Source organism: Bombina bombina, chromosome 12 (genome assembly GCF_027579735.1).
Source record: "Bombina bombina isolate aBomBom1 chromosome 12, aBomBom1.pri, whole genome shotgun sequence".
Taxonomy (NCBI): Eukaryota; Metazoa; Chordata; class Amphibia; order Anura; family Bombinatoridae; genus Bombina; species Bombina bombina.
In genome coordinates this window covers 104,036,216-104,055,110 of record NC_069510.1, presented here as the reverse complement: position 1 = coordinate 104,055,110, position 18,895 = coordinate 104,036,216, and the positions used below count along the sequence as shown (strand labels likewise).

General features: G+C 38.5%; 1 protein-coding gene across 1 annotated transcript in view; it reads left to right on the top strand.

Annotated features, from left to right (window-relative positions):
• Positions 1-18,895, top strand: part of CACNA1F (calcium voltage-gated channel subunit alpha1 F) — a 365,125-nt gene that overhangs the window by 242,034 nt on the left and 104,196 nt on the right. The window contains exons 24-28 of the mRNA XM_053695830.1: positions 8,765-8,852; positions 11,037-11,144; positions 11,326-11,378; positions 16,936-17,082; positions 18,639-18,840. Coding sequence (XP_053551805.1) covers positions 8,765-8,852; positions 11,037-11,144; positions 11,326-11,378; positions 16,936-17,082; positions 18,639-18,840 — 598 coding nt within the window. The remainder of the gene's footprint in view (positions 1-8,764; positions 8,853-11,036; positions 11,145-11,325; positions 11,379-16,935; positions 17,083-18,638; positions 18,841-18,895) is intronic.

Below are 18,895 nucleotides of genomic sequence, written 5' to 3'. Positions count from 1 at the left end.
GAGGGCATGGAACGTCCTACCATATATTTCTTATTCCAATGTTCTTTAACATGTTTTTTTGTAATATGGGCAAACACGATTGCATACTGTAATATGCGGAAAAATTATTGCATGCTGTAATATGGGCATACCTGACATGAAAATATGAAAAATATGTATACATATACAGTATATTAATGTATTTATATGTGTATATATGTCTGTTAAATAAATATATACACATAATAATACATTAATACATATGTACACATATATAGACAAACATATATATATATATATATATATATATATATATACATACAACACATAGAGACACCCAGCACTCACCAGCTAGCTCACAGCTAAGATAAAATCACAACTGGAAAGGTTAGTTACCGCATCTGGCCAAATGGGAAAAGCTCAGGCACCACGTCAAGGTCCTTTCCACTGCCTGAGTTCCTAACACAGCCACACCATGCAAGCTCACAAAGCCAAACAAACTGAGAACAAAGGAGGGGTGCACAGGTGTATGTAATCACCCAAAGAAATACAGCACAGCTTTTTAGGAGTGCTATTTAGCACCCAGGACTGGGATGTTGCTGAGTCATTGGATGTGTACCTGTTCCGGTCTTGGAGTGCAGTTTCCTTCCGTGTTTTATATACATATACATACATATACATGTTTAGACATGTATATGTATGTCTATGTTAAAGTTGGCGGCTCTTTTATCTTTGAGCCTTTATAACTTTTGTGTGCAATATTTTTTTGTTACAATTTTTATTAGACAGTGTTAATATGAGTGTTAGTGTACTTTGTAATGTATTTTTTATGTGTTTTGTGCAACGTTTTATTTTCGAAAATCAATTCATCACAGCGGTAAGGATTTTCGCGTAAATCAAAATTGTGCTAGCAAAATTGCATCGCAAAATGACGATATTGATTGCTCAAAACTGTTTGCGCCTCACTTGTAATCTAGCCCTAAATGTGATAATAGAAGTAAACTGAATTTTGTTTTTTAAATTGCACCCTCTGAGGCCTATTTATCAAGCCGTCAACCGCAAATACGCTGGAATTCCGCAGCGTAATTGTGGCGAGCCTGATTCGCCCTATTTATCAAAGCCTACAGACCGGCAAAAGTGGAAATCTGTGACGTAACATAAGATCCGCCGGTCTCAATCCGACACAGATCAATGTTTACGTCATTACAGATGTTCCGAATACAAATTCGGCACTATCTGACAACTTTTGCAAGTTATCAAACTTCTAACCGGTACGTTTGCCGCTATTCCGGCCCAGCGTACCTGGTTTTCAATCCGCAACCCTGGAGGCTGCGGATGCCATAGGAATCAATGGGAGTCTGAAAGCAGCGAAAGCTCATGTTCGCTGCTGCCCAATATCCCATTGATTTCTATGGTAGAATAAAAGTTACGTTTACACCTAATACCCTAACATAAGCCCGAGTCTAAACACCCCTAATCTGCCGCCCCAACATCGCCGCAACCTACATAATGTTATTAACCCCTATCCCGCAGCTCCCTGACACCGCCGCAACTAAATAAATGTATTAACCACTATAACGCCGCTCCCGGACCCCGCCGCAACTAAATAAATGTATTAACCCCTAAACCCCTGGCCTCCCACATCACTACCACTTACTAAACCTATTAACCCCTAAACCAGCCCCCCACATCGCCATAAACTAAATTAAGCTATTAACCCCTAAACCTAACAACCCGCTAACTTTACATTAAATATTAACTCATCCCTATCTTATAATAAATTAAAACCTTTAGAATTAAAATAAACTATATTAAACTATTAATTACCTACCCCAACTATTATACTAAAATTACATTAAATTACATTAAACTAATAATTAACCTACCCTATCTATTATACTAAAATGACATTAAACTATATTAAACTATTAATTAACCTACCCTAACTATTATACTAAAATTACATTAAACTAAAAATGTAATTAACTATATTATATATTTAAAAACCTAAACCTACTCAAGTTATTTCAATCTACAATTAAAAATTACAAAAAAATAACAACTAAGTTACACAAAATAAAAAATAAATTATCAAATATTTAAACTAATTACACCTAATCTAAGAGCCCTATGAAAATAAAAAAGCCCCCCAAAATAAAAAAAACACCTAGCTTACAAGAAACTACCAAAAGGGCCTTTTGGCAGGGCATTGCCCCAAAGAAATCAGCTCTTTTACCTGTAAATAAAAATACAAACAACCCCCCTTTTAAGGGCAATCCCCATCCAAATGCCCTTTTCAGGGCAATGGGGAGCTTAGGTTTTTTAGATAGCTTTTTATGTGGGGGGCTTGGTTGTGTGGGTGGTGGGTTTTACTGTTGGGGGGGTGTTTGTATTTTTATTTACAGGTAAAAGAGCTGATTTCTTTGGGGCAATGCCCCGCAAAAGGCCCTTTTAAGGGCCATTGGTAGTTTATTGTAGGCTAGTTTTTTTTTATTTTGGGGGGCTTTTTTAGGGCTCTTAGATTAGGTGTAATTAGTTTAAATATTTGATCATTTATTTTTTATTTTGTGTAATTTAGTGTTTATTTTTTTTTGTAACTTACACCTAGATTACGAGTTTTGCGTTAGAGGCTGTGCGGTGCTAACGAGCAGTTTTCCCTCATCGCTCACTTACCTGCAGCACTGGTATTACGAGTTTTCAGAAACCCGTCGTTAAAAGACAAGAAGTGAGCATTGAGCAAAATTTTGCTCATTACCGCACTCCAATACCAGCGCTGCTTAAGTCAGCGGTGAGCTGGTGTAACGTGCTCGTGCATGATTTCCCCATAGGAATCAACAGGGAGAGCCGGCTGAAAAAAAGTCTAACACCTGCAAAAAAGCAGCGTAAAACTCCTTAATGCAGCCCCATTGATTCCTATGGGAAAATAAAATTTATGTCTACACCTAACACCCTAACATGAACCCTGAGTCTAAACACCCCTAATCTTACACTTATTAACCCCTAATCTGCCGCCCCTGACATCGCTGACACCTGCATTATATTATTAACTCCTAATCTGCCGCTCTGGACCCCGCTGCCACCTACATTATATGTATAAACCCCTAATCTGCTGCCCCCAACATCGCCAACACCTACATACTATTTATTAACCCCTAATCTGCCTTCCCCAATGTCGCCGACACCTACATTATATTTATTAACCCCTAATCTGCCGCCCCCAACGTCGCCGACACTATATTAAAGTTATTAACCCCTAAACCTAAGTCTAACCATAAACCTAACACCCACTAACTTAAATATAATTTAAATAAATCTAAATAAATATTCCTATAATTAACTAAATAATTCCTATTTAAAACTAAATACTTACCTATAAAATAAACCCTAAGCTAGCTACTATATAACTAATAGTTACATTGTAGCTAGCTTAGGGTTTATTTTTATTTTACAGGCAAGTTTGTATTTATTTTAACTAGGTAGAATAGTTACTAAATAGTTATTAACTATTTACTAACTACCTAGCTAAAATAAATACAAAAGTACCTGTAAAATCAAACCTAACCTAAGTTACAATAACACCTAACACTACACTATAATTAAATACATTTACTAAATTAAATACAATTAAATAAATTACATACAATTAGCTAAATAAATTAAATTAGCTAAAGTACAAAAAAAACAATAAATTACAGAAAATAATAAACAAATTACAGATATTTAAACTAATTACACCTAATCTAATAGCCCTATTAAAATAAAAAGCCCCCCCCAAAATAAAAAAAAACCCTAGCCTAAACTAAACTACCAATAGCCCTTAAAAGGGCCTTTTGCGGGGCATTGCCCCAAAGTAATCAGCTCTTTTACCTGTAAAAAAAGATACAAACAACCCCCCAACAGTAAAACCCACCACCCACACAACCAACCCCCCAAATAAAATACTATCTAAAAAAAAACTAAGCTCCCCATTGCCCTGAAAAGGGCATTTGGATGGGCATTGCCCTTAAAAGGGCACTTAGCTCTTTTGCCCCTAACCTAAAAATAAAACCCACCCAATACACCCTTAAAAAAAACCTAACACTAACCCCCTATGATCGACTTACCGGGAGACGTCTTCATCCAAGCCCGGCCGAAGTCCTCAACGAATCCGGGAGAAGTCTTCACCCAAGCCGGGTGAAGTGGTCCTCCAGACGGGCAGAAGTCTTCATCCAGACGGCATCTATCTTCATCCATCTGGCACGGAGCGGGTCCATCTTCAAGACATCCGACGCGGAGCATCCTCTTCTACCGACGGACTAACGACGACTGAATGTACCTTTAAGTGATGTCATCCAAGATGGTGTCCCTTAGATTCCGATTGGCTGATAGAATTCTATCAGCCAATCAGAATTAAGGTAGAAAAAATCCTATTGGCTGATGCAATCAGCCAATAGGATTGAAGTTCAATCCTATTGGCTGATCCAATCAGCCAGTAGGATTGAGCTGGCATTCTATTGGCTGTTCCAATCAGCCAATGGAATGCAAGCTCAATTCTATTGGCTGCTTTCATCAGCCAATAGGATTTTTTTTCTACCTTAATTCCGATTGGCTGATAGAATTCTATCAGCCAATCAGAATCTAAGGGACGCCATCTTGGATGACGTCACTTAAAGGTACCTTCATTCGTCGTGAGTCCGTCGGCAGAAGAGGATGCTCCACGTCGGATGTCTTGAAGATGGACCCGCTCCGCGCCGGATGGATGAAGATAGAAGATGCCGTCTGGATGAAGACTTCTGCCCGTCTGGAGGATCACTTCGCCCGGCTTGGATGAAGACTTCTCCCAGCTGTTTTTTTAAGGGTGTATTGGGTGGGTTTTATTTTTAGGTTAGGGACTTTGGGCAGCAAAAGAGCTAACTGCCCTTTTAAAGGCAATGCCCATCCAAATGCCCTTTTCAGGGCAATGGGGAGCTTAGGTTTTTTTAGATAGTATTTTAATTGGGGGGTTGGTTGTGTGGGTGGTGGGTTTTACTGTTGGGGGGGTTGTTTGTATTTTTTTTACAGGTAAAAGAGCTGATTACTTTGCGGCAATGCCCTGCAAAAGGCCCTTTTATGGACTATTGGTAGTTTAGTTTAGGCTAGGGTTTTTTTTTTGGGGGGGGGGCTTTTTTATTTTAATAGGGCTATTAGATTAGGTGTAATTAGTTTAAATATCTGTAATTTGTTTATTATTTTCTGTAATTTAGTGTTTGTTTGTTTTTGTACTTTAGCTAATTTAATTTAATTTAGCTAATTGTATGTAATTTATTTAATTGTATTTAATTTAGTAAATTTATTTAATTATAGTGTAGTGTTAGGTGTTATTGTAACTTAGGTTAGGTTTTATTTTACAGGTACTTTTGTATTTATTTTAGCTAGGTAGTTATTAAATAGTTAATAACTATTTAATAACTATTCTACCTAGTTAAAATAAATACAAACTTGCCTGTAAAATGAAAATAAACCCTAAGCTAGCTACAATGTAACTATTAGTTATATTGTAGCTAGCTTAGGGTTTATTTTATAGGTAAGTATTTAGTTTTAAATAGGAATAATTTAGTTAATAATAGGAATATTTATTTAGATTTATTTAAATAATATTTAAGTTAGTGGGTATTAGGTTTAGGGTTAGACTTAGGTTTAGGGGTTAATAACTTTAATATAGTGTCGGCGACGTTGGGGGCGGCAGATTAGGGGATAATAAATATAATGTAGGTGTCGGCGACATTGGGGAAGGCAGATTAGGGGTTAATAGATATAATGTAGGTGTCGGCGATGTTGGGGGCAGCAGATTAGGGGTTCATAAATATAATGTAGGTGGCGGCGGTATCCGGAGCGGCAGATTAGGGGTTAAAATTGTTATAGTGTTTGCGATGTGGGAGGGCCTCAATTTAGGGGTTAATAGGTAGTTTATGGGTGTTAGTGTACTTTTTAGCACTTTAGTTATGAGTTTTATGCTACGGCGTTGTACCATAAAACTCATAACTACTGACTTTTAAATGCGTTAGGACTCTTGACAGGGTAGGCTGTACTGCTCACTTTTTGGCCTCCCAGAACAGACTCGTAATACCGGCGCTATGGAAGTCCCATAGAAAAAAGACTTTACGAAGTTTACGTAAGTCGTTTTGCGGTAAGGCCAAACAAGTGTGTGGTGCCCCTAAACCTGCAAGACTCGTAATACCAGCGGGCGTAAAAAAGCAGCATTAGGACCTCTTAACGCTGCTTTTTTACCCTAACGCACAACTCGTAATCTAGCCGTTAGTGTTTTCTATTTTGTTGTAACTTAGTAATTTTTAATTGTAGATTTAAATAACTTGAGTAAGGTTAGGTTTTTAAATATATAATATAGTTAATTTAATTTTTAGTTGAATGTAATTTTAGTATAATAGTTAGGGTAGGTTAATTAATAGTTTAATATAGTTGAATGTAATTTTAGTATAATAGTTAGGGTAGGTTAATTAATAGAGTATCAAAATATAAAATGAGAGGGCGCTAAAAGCAAGAATAAATACCACACTTAATCTCTAAAAAATTATGAGTTTAATAAATATAATTAAACATATATATAGCAAGTAAAAATTACTAACATCAAAAAATTGAAGGGACGTCTCCCTATAAAAAATTTAATCTTAAAAATACCACCAATATATTCCAAAAAAATGTTAAAATACCATTTATCATCCGTTTGTATAAGGACAAAAAAGTATAGTCAAATCGATGTAGGCCACTGGTAATTGCAATAAAATTGATCCGCAAATGCTCAGGGACCAGCAGTTGGTAATGATCCAAAAAATGATTAACAATGTTGCATAACACTTTCAGTCACTTTGTGGCAGTTCTTAAATAGATGAGTGCCTAAAGTTTAAAGACAGCGTTCCACCTTTTATATGCAATTATCAAAAGTACTTGTGTATATATTAAGAAGGGCGCTCCAGGGCGTCATACCGTTTTCTTTTGTCGGCTAAAAGCAGGCCGCTCAGCTTATGTAGTAAAGGTTCACCCGTGGTGATTGAGTGATATTCGAGCTTCCAGGTAAACTCCCACTAAGGTTTAACCGTCTCACAGCAAGCCGTTCTGACCACACTGGTGGCGGTTTCCTCTCGGTGGTTGAGCACGGTAGTGGTCCGTGTCACTGGCTGGATCTGTCCTGACTGAGGTTAACACCTTACTTTGTGACTTTTAGTAACAACGGCTCCAGGACAAAATAGAAATTCAGGCAGCATGAAGTAACGGAGAATGTCAGTGAGTCCCGCACTTAGTGATTTTTTTGGAATATATTGGTGGTATTTTTAAGATTACATTTTTTATAGGGAGACGTCCCTTCAATTTTTTGATGTTAGTAATTTTTACTTGCTATATATATGTTTAATTATGTTTATTGCTTTTAGCGCCCTCTCATTTTATATTTTGATACTCTGTTTTCTATATAGCCATTTAGAGAGGTGGTTAGGGAGAGGCCTGGATTAATTTTTAGACCTTAGCGCTTTATAACACTTGTTTTTAGGTTAATTAATAGTTTAATATAGTTTAATGTAATTTTAGTATAATAGTTAGGGTAGGTTAATTAATAGTTTAATATAGTTTAATGTAATTTTAGTATAATAGTAAGGGTAGGTTAATTAATAGTTTAATATAGTTGAATGTAATTTTAGTATAATAGTTAGGGTAGGTTAATTAATAGTTTAATATAGTTTAATGTAATTTTAGTATAATAGGGTAAGTAATTAATAGTTTAATATAGTTTATTTTAATTCTAAAGGTAAGTTTAAATGTATTATAAGATAGGGATGAGTTAATATTTAATGTAAAGTTAGCGGGTTGTTAGGTTTAGGGGTTAATAGCTTAATTTAGTTTATGGCGATGTGGGGGGCTGGCGGTTTAGGGGTTAATAGGTTTAGTAAGTGGTAGTGATGTGGGAGGCCAGGGGTTTAGGGGTTAATAACTTTATTTAGTTACGGTGGGCTCCGGGAGCAGCGGGATAGGGGTTAATAACTTTATTTAGTTGTGGCGGGGTCCGGGAGCGGTGTTAAACATTTTAGTATAGTGGTGGTGTTTAGTGACAGGCTATAAATAAAGTTGGGAAAAAGCAGAATAGCAGTGAGATCGATGACTGCTAGTTAACAACAGTCCGCTGCTCATGGCCCCGTACTTGGTGCGTGGCTTTTTGACAGCTTTTTTGATAAATAAGGAGAGCGTATTCAGGTCTGTGGCCGCAATGTTAGGCGAGCGTATTGGTGCCGGCGAATGCAGCACAGTTGACGGCTTGATAAATAGGCCTCTCTGTCTGAATCTCAAAAGACAAATTTGGGGTTTCAAACCCAAAATTTTTCTTTCATCACGCAGATAGAGCATGTCATTTTAAGCAACTTTCTAATTTACGCCTATTATCAATTTTTCTTCGTTCTCTTGGTATCTTTATTTAAAAATCAGGAATGTAAGCTTAGGAGCCGGCCCATTTTTTGTTCAGCACCTGGGTAGCGCTTGCTGATTGGTGACTAAATGTAGGTTTCACGCCACTTTAGAATTTTTAAAGTTCCAAATAATTTGAAAAACTTCTGGCTAGTGCTTTCATGCAGAGTATAGTGGGTGTTTTCATGGCACAGGTGCATTTGATAAGCTTGTAATAAACTGGTTATTGTTGGGTTTTCTAATTGATTAGAATGGGTTTGAATTTAAGAACCCTAAGTAAGTCATGTGAGACACTGTAGGTCTGTGAGCTGTGTTTGTGTCTTCCTTGTTGACTCTATTTGTGTGTCTATTCCCTCTGCAGCTCCAGCGCAATCTCTGTTGTGAAGATCCTGCGTGTGCTGAGGGTACTGCGTCCCCTGAGGGCCATCAACCGTGCCAAAGGGCTGAAGGTGCGATATAAAGGATGCAGCGCATACCAAGGAGTAGTGATGCCCTCTGGGGGGAGACACGCCCACTTGTGTCACTGTCACTATCACTCAGTCCATTGCTTGCTTAGTAACAGGGTGATGCTGTGTGGGTAGCACTTCCTCCATGCCAGACCCTATTAACATGTGACTGACGCCTGACCATGTTTATGGGACATCAAAATTAAAATATCATGGCTCAGGCAGAAAATGCAAATGTACTTTGTTCTCTTATTATCCTCTGTTGAAAAGCATACCTAGGTAGGTTTAGGAGTAGGAATAAACTACTGGGACTAGCTGCTGATTGGTTGCTACACACATATGGCCATTGGTTTACCAGATGTGTACAGCTAGCTCCCAGTAGTGCATTGCTGCTCTCAAGGTAGCTTTAACTATATCTGAATCAAACAATGCAGTCCAGCCCTGAAATACCAGGCATTTCTCCTTTGAACAAGGAACATGACAACCCCAGATGATCGTTTCAGCCTTCTGTGGGCTTCGTCAGTGAGGTGTAGCCATATCCCTCTAAGCACACTGGGCAAGGAGTCCACGTCTGGTTCCCCCATCACACTTAGGGAGACCTCCCCAGGGTCATAATATAAATGCTACACCTCACTGACGAGGCCCAATGAAGGCCAAAACGATCGTCTGGGTTTGCTGTGTTCCTTGTTCAGAGAGGAACTGCCTGGTATTTCGGCGCTGGGCTGACCGTAATAGGCGGGATCAGACTGATATACTACAGGAAAGTTCTCTGTGAAAAGCATTACTGGGCTAAACGAAGCTACACCCAGGTGGTAAATAGCCATAGAACAGGCTAACAATGGTATTGAGCCGGTTGTTCATTCCTGTGAGTGAGCTTCTCTCTATGTGTATTAATGTCTGAAACCTGTGGGATTAACGCCTGACCCTGTTAATGTCTGAATGACACCTGACACTGTTACTGTGGGATTAACGCCTGACCCTGTTAATGTCTGAATGACACCTGACACTGTTACTGTGGGATTAACACCTGACCTTGTTAATGTCTGAATGACACCTGAAACTGTTACTGTGGGATTAACACCTGACCCTGTTAATGTCTGAATGACACCTGACACTGTTACTGTGGGATTAACACCTGACCTTGTTAATGTCTGAATGACACCTGAAACTGTTACTGTGGGATTAACACCTGACCCTGTTAATGTCTGAATGACACCTGACACTGTTACTGTGGGATTAACACCTGACCTTGTTAATGTCTGAATGACACCTGAAACTGTTACTGTGGGATCAACACCTGACCCTGTTAATGTCTGAATGACACCTGACACTGTTACTGTGGGATTAATGCCTGACCCTGTTAATGTCTGAATGATACCTGACACTGTTACTGTGGGATTAATGCCTGACCCTGTTAATGTCTGAATGACACCTGAAACTGTTACTGTGGGATTAACGCCTGACCCTGTTAATGTCTGAATGACACCTGAAACTGTTACTGTGGGATTAACGCCTGACCCTGTTAATGTCTGAATGACACCTGACACTGTTACTGTGGGATTAACGCCTGACCCTGTTAATGTCTGAATGATACCTGACACTGTTACTGTGGGATTAACGCCTGACCCTGTTAATGTCTGAATGACACCTGACACCGTTACTGTGGGATTAAAGCCTGACCCTGTTAATGTCTGAATGATACCTTACACTGTTACTGTGGGATTAATGCCTGACCCTGTTAATGTCTGAATGACACCTGACATTGTTACTGTGGGATTAACGCCTGACCCTGTTAATGTCTGAATGACACCTGAAACTGTTACTGTGGGATTAACACCTGACCTTGTTAATGTCTGAATGACACCTGACACTGTTACTGTGGGATTAACACCTGACCTTGTTAATGTTTGAATGACACCTGACACTGTTACTGTGGGATTAACACCTGACCCTGTTAATGTCTGAATGACACCTGACACTGTTACTGTGGGATTAACACCTGACCTTGTTAATGTTTGAATGACACCTGACACTGTTACTGTGGGATTAACACCTGACCCTGTTAATGTCTGAATGATCCCTGACCATGTTGATGTGGTACTAACCCCCTGTCTGCTTGGGTGACACTGTCTACTTTTGTGACATTCTTTGACAATGTTATAAGACATAATACTCCTCTGTTCACAGCATGTGGTGCAGTGTGTGTTTGTGGCTATTCGCACTATCGGTAACATTATGATCGTCACCACACTCCTGCAGTTCATGTTTGCCTGTATCGGGGTCCAACTCTTCAAGGTAACAAAGCAGAGAGTTGTGTGTTTATGTGATTGTTGTGCTGTGTCTTTGTGTACAGTAATTGTGCATATGTGCTCTGGTCTGTAGGCTTGCACCAATCTGCTCTCAGTACCAAGCAATATCTCTGTAGCTCTGTCTGTGTGTCCTTCAGGGTCACCATGTAATCACTCTCTCTGTGCAGGGAAAGTTCTACAGCTGCACTGATGAGGCCAAGCACAGTCCAGAGGAGTGCAAGTAAGAATCCTGTCACTTATACACCTATACACTTGCACATATATATACAAATACATCTGTCACTTGCACTTGTACATACTCTACTGTCACATATACACCTGCATATATACTCACACACATATCAGGTATATACCTGTTTGTATACATGCACACCTGCACTTATGCACACACTTCTGGCAGATGTATATCTGTATTTACACATATATACATGCACTTATACATACTCTGCTGTCACATATGCAACTGCATATATACTCACACACATGTCAGATATATACCTGCTTGGATACATATACACCTTCACTTTTCATACTCTACTGTCACATATACACCTGCATATATACCTTACACACGTGAGATATATACCTGCTTGTATACATATACACCTTCACTTGTACATACTCTACTGTCACATATACACCTGCATATATACTCACACACATGTCAGATATATACCTGTTTGTATACATACACACCTGCACTTATGCACACACATCTGTCATATGTATACCTGTATTTATACATATACACATGCACGTATACACACTCTGCTGTCACATATATACTCACAAACTTTAGGTTGGTATACATACACACCTGCACTTATATACAAACCCTTTACTTCTACGCGCTCTTGTCATATATATATATATATATACTTGAATAAGTGTAGAGTGAGCGCCAACTAGGCTGAAGTATCGAAATAACAGATAATTACACTAAAATGGAAAATACAAGAGAAAAATACATTTATTAACACATAAAATAGGGTACCCTATACATACAGACCTATTAAAAAATAGAATTAATAAAAACAACAAAGTAAGTGGCCCTATAACGTTAAAGGACACAGCCAAGGACACTGTATATGGGACATTTATAAGGGATACTCTCTATCACTTGGGACTTTTTGTATTAATTATACCAATTGTAATTGGCTGTGCCCTTTAACTTTATAGGGCCACTTACTTTGTTGTTTTTATTAATTCTATTTTTTAATAGGTCTGTATGTATAGGGTACCCTATTTTATGTGTTAATAAATGTATTTTTCACTTGTATTTTCCATTTGAGTGTAATTATCTGTTATTTTGATACTTCAGCCTAGTTGGCGCTCCCTCTACACTCATAGTTAACTTCTTTGAGTTTATAGGGATCTCACTTTGGGAGCTTGTATCTTTTTAATACTGGCGCTGTATATGTGTATTTTCTAATATATATATACTTGCACTCATAGATACACTTGTCACATATATACCTACACACACCTGTCACATGTATGCCTGTGCTTATACACACACCTAACACATATATACCTGCATATACACATACCGCTGTCACATATATATCTGTACATATATACACACACACTTGTGACATATATACATGTGTTTATACATGCACACACACTTGTCACATATATACCTGCACTTATACACACATACTTCTGATAGATATATACCTGTGCAAATACATGCATACCTATCACATATATACATGCACTTCTAAATACACCTGTAACATATATACCTGTACATATATACACACACTTGTGACATATATACATGTGTTTATACATGTACACACACCTGTCACATATATAAGCACTTATACACAGACACTTCTGTTAGATATATACCTGCGCAAATACATGCATACCTGTCACATATATACATGTACTTCTAAATACACCTGTAACATATATACCTGCAGTTAAACCCAAACACCTGTAGATATACCTGCACTTCGACACAAACCTGTTGTGTATAAACTTACACCTGTACAAACAAACTTATCATAGAAATACCTATACTTATACACACACACCTGCCACAAATATACCTGTATTTATGTACACACACTTACACACAAAGCCTATCACACAAATATTAAAACTGCACACACCCTTACACACAAACTTTCATATTTATATAAATAAACCTGCTTACAAATACGACTTTGCGGTTACAGTGTACTCTGCCAGCTCAAACATGCATATCTGTAGACATTTACAGACAGGCAGACATATATGTGAATACCCATGTAATTAACTTACACAGCGCCAGGTTACGAGTGAAGCGCTATTTAGTGCTTTTGCTCTAACGCTAATTGTGCTAGATGTAAGTATTTTTGTGCGCATCGGATTGCACTCGTTTTACAAGTTGAAAGTAAAAAAGTATCGCTCTTGTGCTAACTCGATGCGCGCCAAAAGCCAATCAGAATATTGTACGCAATAACCTATTCCCCAATAGAAGTCAATGAAGGAAAAAAAGGGGAAAAATAACCTAACACTCTACTTGTGCACCAACACAAATGCATATTCTCAAGTGCACTAGCTGACATATAACTATTTCACATTCCAATGTTATGCACATAGCAGAATATGTTCTATTTATTCTCAAATACATATTTCTACATATATATGATGGTATTTTTTGGTACAATATATATATATATATATATATATATATATATATATATATATATATATATATATAAAACATGGAAGGGAACTGCACTTTAAGACCGGACCAGGTACACATCCTGTGACTCAGCAACATCCTGCCCTGGGTGCTAAATAGCACTCCAAAAAAGCTGTGATGTCACCAGAGCCACAGGCAGTTAATCCCAGTCCGGAATGGGTGCAAGAAACAAGGGGGATTACAAACAAAAAGTAATACAACACATAGAAACACCCAGCACTCACCAGCTAGCTCACAGCTAAGATAAAATCAAAACTGGAAAGGTTAGTTACCGCATCTGGCCAAATGGGAAAGCTCAGGCACCACGTCAAGGTCCTTTCCACTGCCTGAGTCCCTAACACAGCCACACCATCATGGGAGCTCACAAAGCCAAACAGACTGAGAACAAAGAAGGGGTGCACAGGTGGCTGTAATCACCCATAGAAAATACAAAACATGGAAGGGAACTGCACTCCAAGACCAGACCAGGTACACATCCTGTGACTCAGCAACATCCAGCCCTGGGTGCTAAATAGCACTCCAAAAAAGCTGTGATGTCTGTGATGTTATTAAACAATCAAAAAAAATGGAAACACTGAACCACTGGTTCAGTGTTTCCACTTTTTTTATTGTTTAATAATAAAGTATAACAATATATCTTGCATTTGGTCACAGGTTTCCAATATTGGTTATTGTTGCTTAATGAGCTTGTGCTGGTTAAAGGTATAGCTGCACATTTTTTCTTATATTTTTCATTTAATTTTTCTTACCTCCTTGCACCAGATGAAAGTTGACTTTTTTTCATCTGAGCTCAGCAGTGTATTACATTTTTTTCAAGCTTGTATACTATTTTCATATATATAGGAATATCTATTTATAAATACTTAGAACATATTTCCCTGTGCAGAACATTGGAATTTGAAATATTTACAGTAAATACATAGGTAAAACATTTATTAAATAGGAATATTGTATAAAAATGTTTTTTCATATTTTCATCTACTTGACAGCAAAGGGCTTCAATGTACTTCTACAATGGGTATTGAAAAGAATCACCCCCCTTGAAAATAATCACATTTTGTTGCTTTGTAGCCTGACATAAAGACAGACACAGTTTTTGTTTATCCAGTTGTAATTACTCAGTGCAACTTATAACACCAACATGTCAGACAAAAATAAAGACAATTCAAAAACAGAATCACTGAGTTGCAAAAAGGATCACCCCCTCCTAAAATTACTTGTAAACTCAATCAGGTGTAGCTAATCACCTTCTCAATGGCACACACAAATCCATTTGACCTTCAACTGTGATCAGCTGTGGGCATATTGATTAACTCAGCATGAAAAGAGCTTTCCTGGAGCATCTCAGTCCCTGGTAGTGCAACTGAAGCAAACAATCAACTATGGGTGGCAAGGCACTGTCAAAAGATCTCCGGGATAATGTTGTGGACAGACACAAGTCAGGAGATGGATACAAGAAAATATCAAATGCTTTATCAATGTCTAGAAGCACAGTGAAGTATATTATTAAGAAGTGGAAGGTATTTGGTACAACACAGACCCTCTCTGGATCAGGACGTTGCTCCAAACTAGAGGAAAGAGCCAGGAGGAAACTGGTCAGAGAGGCTACCAAGAGGCCCACAGCAACTCTGAAGCAGTTGCAGGAATTTGTGACAGAGTGGTCATTGTGTGCATTTGACAACAATATCACAAATTCTCCACAAATATGGCTTGTATGGGAGGGTTGCAAGACAAAAAGCCACTCCTCAAGAAAGGCCACATGCAGTCACGACTGAGCTTTGCCATAACACACCTAGGAGATTCTGAGGCCACATGGAAAAAGGTGTCATGGTCAGATAAGACTAAAATTGAATTATTTGGCCTCAACACTAAACAAAATGTCTGTAGGAAATCCAATACAGCTCACCATCCAAATAACACCATACCTACAGTAAATCATGGTGGTGGTAATATCCTGTTATGGGGGTGTTTCTCTGCAGCAGGCACTGGAGCACTTGCCAGGATAGAAGGAATAATGGATGGGGCAAGATACCGTCAAATTCTTGCCCTCTGCCAGGAAGTTGTCAATGGGAAGAAAGTTTACCTTTTAACATGACAATGACCCAAAGCACACAGCAAAAATGACCACACAGTGGTTAAAGGAGAAAAAATGTGAATGTCCTTGCATGGCCTAGTCAGAGCCCAGACTTAAACCCCATTGAATGTCTGTGGCATGACTTGAAGACGGCAGTCCACAAACGGTCACCATCAAATGTAACGGAACTGGAGCAGTTCTGCAAAGAAGAGTGGGCAAATATAGCACAGTCTAGATGTGAAAAGTTAGTAGAGACAGACATATCCCAACAGACTAAAGGCTGTAATTAAAGCAAAAGATGGTTCAACAAAATACTGACACAAGGGGGTGATCCTTTTTCCAACTCAGTGATTCTGTTTTTGAATTGTCTTTATTTTTGTCTGACATGTTGGTGTTCTATCTTTCACTTAGATGTTATAAGTTGCACTGAGTAATTCCAACCGAATAAACAAAAACTGTGTCCACCTTTATTTCAGGCTGCAAAGCAACAAAATGTGATTATTTTCAAGGAGGGTGATTCTTTTCAATACCCACTGTATAAATGTACATATGTGTTCATATGTATTTATGTGTTTATATGTGTATATATATCTGTAAGTACATATATACACTTGTAAATACATCAATACATATATGTGTGTGTGTATATATATACTGTATATATATATATATATATATATATATATATTTATTTATATTTATACATACATATTTGAGCCTTTATAACTTTTTTGTGCAATATTTTTTTTGAATCATTTTTATTAGCTAGTGTTATTATGAGTGTAACTGTACTTTGTAATGTATTTTTGATGTGTTTTGTGACACGGTAATCATTGTAGCATAAATCGTGATTGCGCTCACACGAAAACCTGATATTGCTGACGTGCAAATGATAGCGCTCCACTCCTAATCTGGCCCACAATCAGGTTATAAATTCAACAAATGCTGTCAACTATGTTTATCCTGTTTGTGTCATTCTATGTTACTATTTTTATACTTCAGAGGCACATTCATTGTGTACAAGGACGGTGACGTCACTCATCCTATGGTGCGGGACAGAATTTGGCACAACAGCGACTTTAACTTTGACCATGTGCTGTCTGGCATGATGGCGCTTTTCACTGTATCTACGTTTGAGGGCTGGCCTGCGTAAGTGTAAAGGGCGAGAAACACCAGAATAGAGCAAAGGCAGCAATATGTACATCTGGGCTCTAAGGGGCGCAGGGGGTAACCCAATCAAGGCTGACTCAGATCATTATCTATAAAGGGTAAGGGGCACAGGGGGTAATCTAGGCAAGGCTGACTCAGCTCATTGTCTGTGTGAGTGTAATTGGCACAGGGGGTAATCTAGGCAAGGCTAACTCAGATCATTATCTGTGTGAGTGTAATTGGCACAGGGGGTAATCTAGGCAAGGCTGACTCAGCTCATTGTCTGTGTGAGTGTAATTGGCACAGGGGGTAATCTAGGCAAGGCTGACTCAGCTCATTGTCTGTGTGAGTGTAATTGGCACAGGGGGTAATCTAGGCAAGGCTGACTCAGCTCATTGTCTGTGTGAGTGTAATTGGCACAGGGGGTAATCTAGGCAAGGCTGACTCAGCTCATTGTCTGTGTGAGTGTAATTGGCACAGGGGGTAATCTAGGCAAGGCTGACTCAGCTCATTATCTGTATAAGGGTAAGGGGCACAGGGGGTAATCTAGTTAAGGCTGACTCAGCTCATTATCTGTATAAGGGTAAGGGGCACAGGGGTAATCTAGGCAAGGCTGACTCAGCTCATTATCTGTATAAGGGTAAGGGGCAGAGGGGGTAATCTAGACAAGGCTGACTCAGCTCATTATCTGTAAAGAGTAAGGGGCACAGGGGGTAATCTAGGCAAGGCTTACTCAGCTCATTACCTGTGTGAGTGTCAGGGCCACAGGCGGTAATCTAGGCAAGGCTTACTCAGCTCATTATCTGTGTGAGTGTCAGGGGAACAGGGGGTAATCTAGGCAAGGCTGACTCAGCTCATTATCTGTGTGAGTGTCAGGGGCACAGGCAGTAATCTAGACAAGGCTGACTCAGCTCATTATCTGTGTGAGTGTCAGGGGCACAGGCAGTAATCTAGACAAGGCCTACTCAGTGAATAATATTGGTTATAGCAATATTTGAGGTTGGAATTTAGTATATTATGCCTTACATGGGGAGAGCTAGTGAATACAAGTGATAGATATGAGTCACATAGTAGCACCAAGAAAGGTGATATATGAAGAAGAGGATGCAGCATGACTTACATCTTGGGCGATATTTAGCTGAGCATGGCAGTCTTGTAAGACCATAGTAATATATATATATATATATATATATATATATATATATATATATATATATATATATATATAGACCATATAAGTTCCACAGTACTGTAGAGAAGGTGAATATATTATAATATAAATTATTAATATTTCTTATCTGATATCAATTTTATGTATTTAAAGATCAGCTCCCTCTATCCTGTAGTTCTACAGAGTGAAGTTGCTGTCACATATTAAACAAGTCACAGATGACGTAACAAGCAGTACCCAATGATGCATGTTTGGAGATCGGTATAGAACTTGTATTCAATCCGTAGGGGAAAGAGGGACCTCTCAGTATCTCTAGCTGGGCAGTTAGATATGAGTAACACACTGAGTTGTAACATGTGTGTTGTAACCATTTCTTTGTCCTCAGGCTTCTATACAAAGCTATTGATGCCAACGGGGAAAACATAGGACCCATTTACAATTACCGGGTGGAGATCTCCATCTTTTTCATTGTCTACATCATCATCATAGCATTCTTCATGATGAACATCTTTGTGGGCTTTGTAATCATTACCTTCCGAGCACAGGGGGAGCAGGAGTACAAGAACTGTGAGCTGGACAAAAACCAGGTGAGTGCTGGTGACACTAACCACCCAGATCAAGTGACTATCACTTCTCATTAGT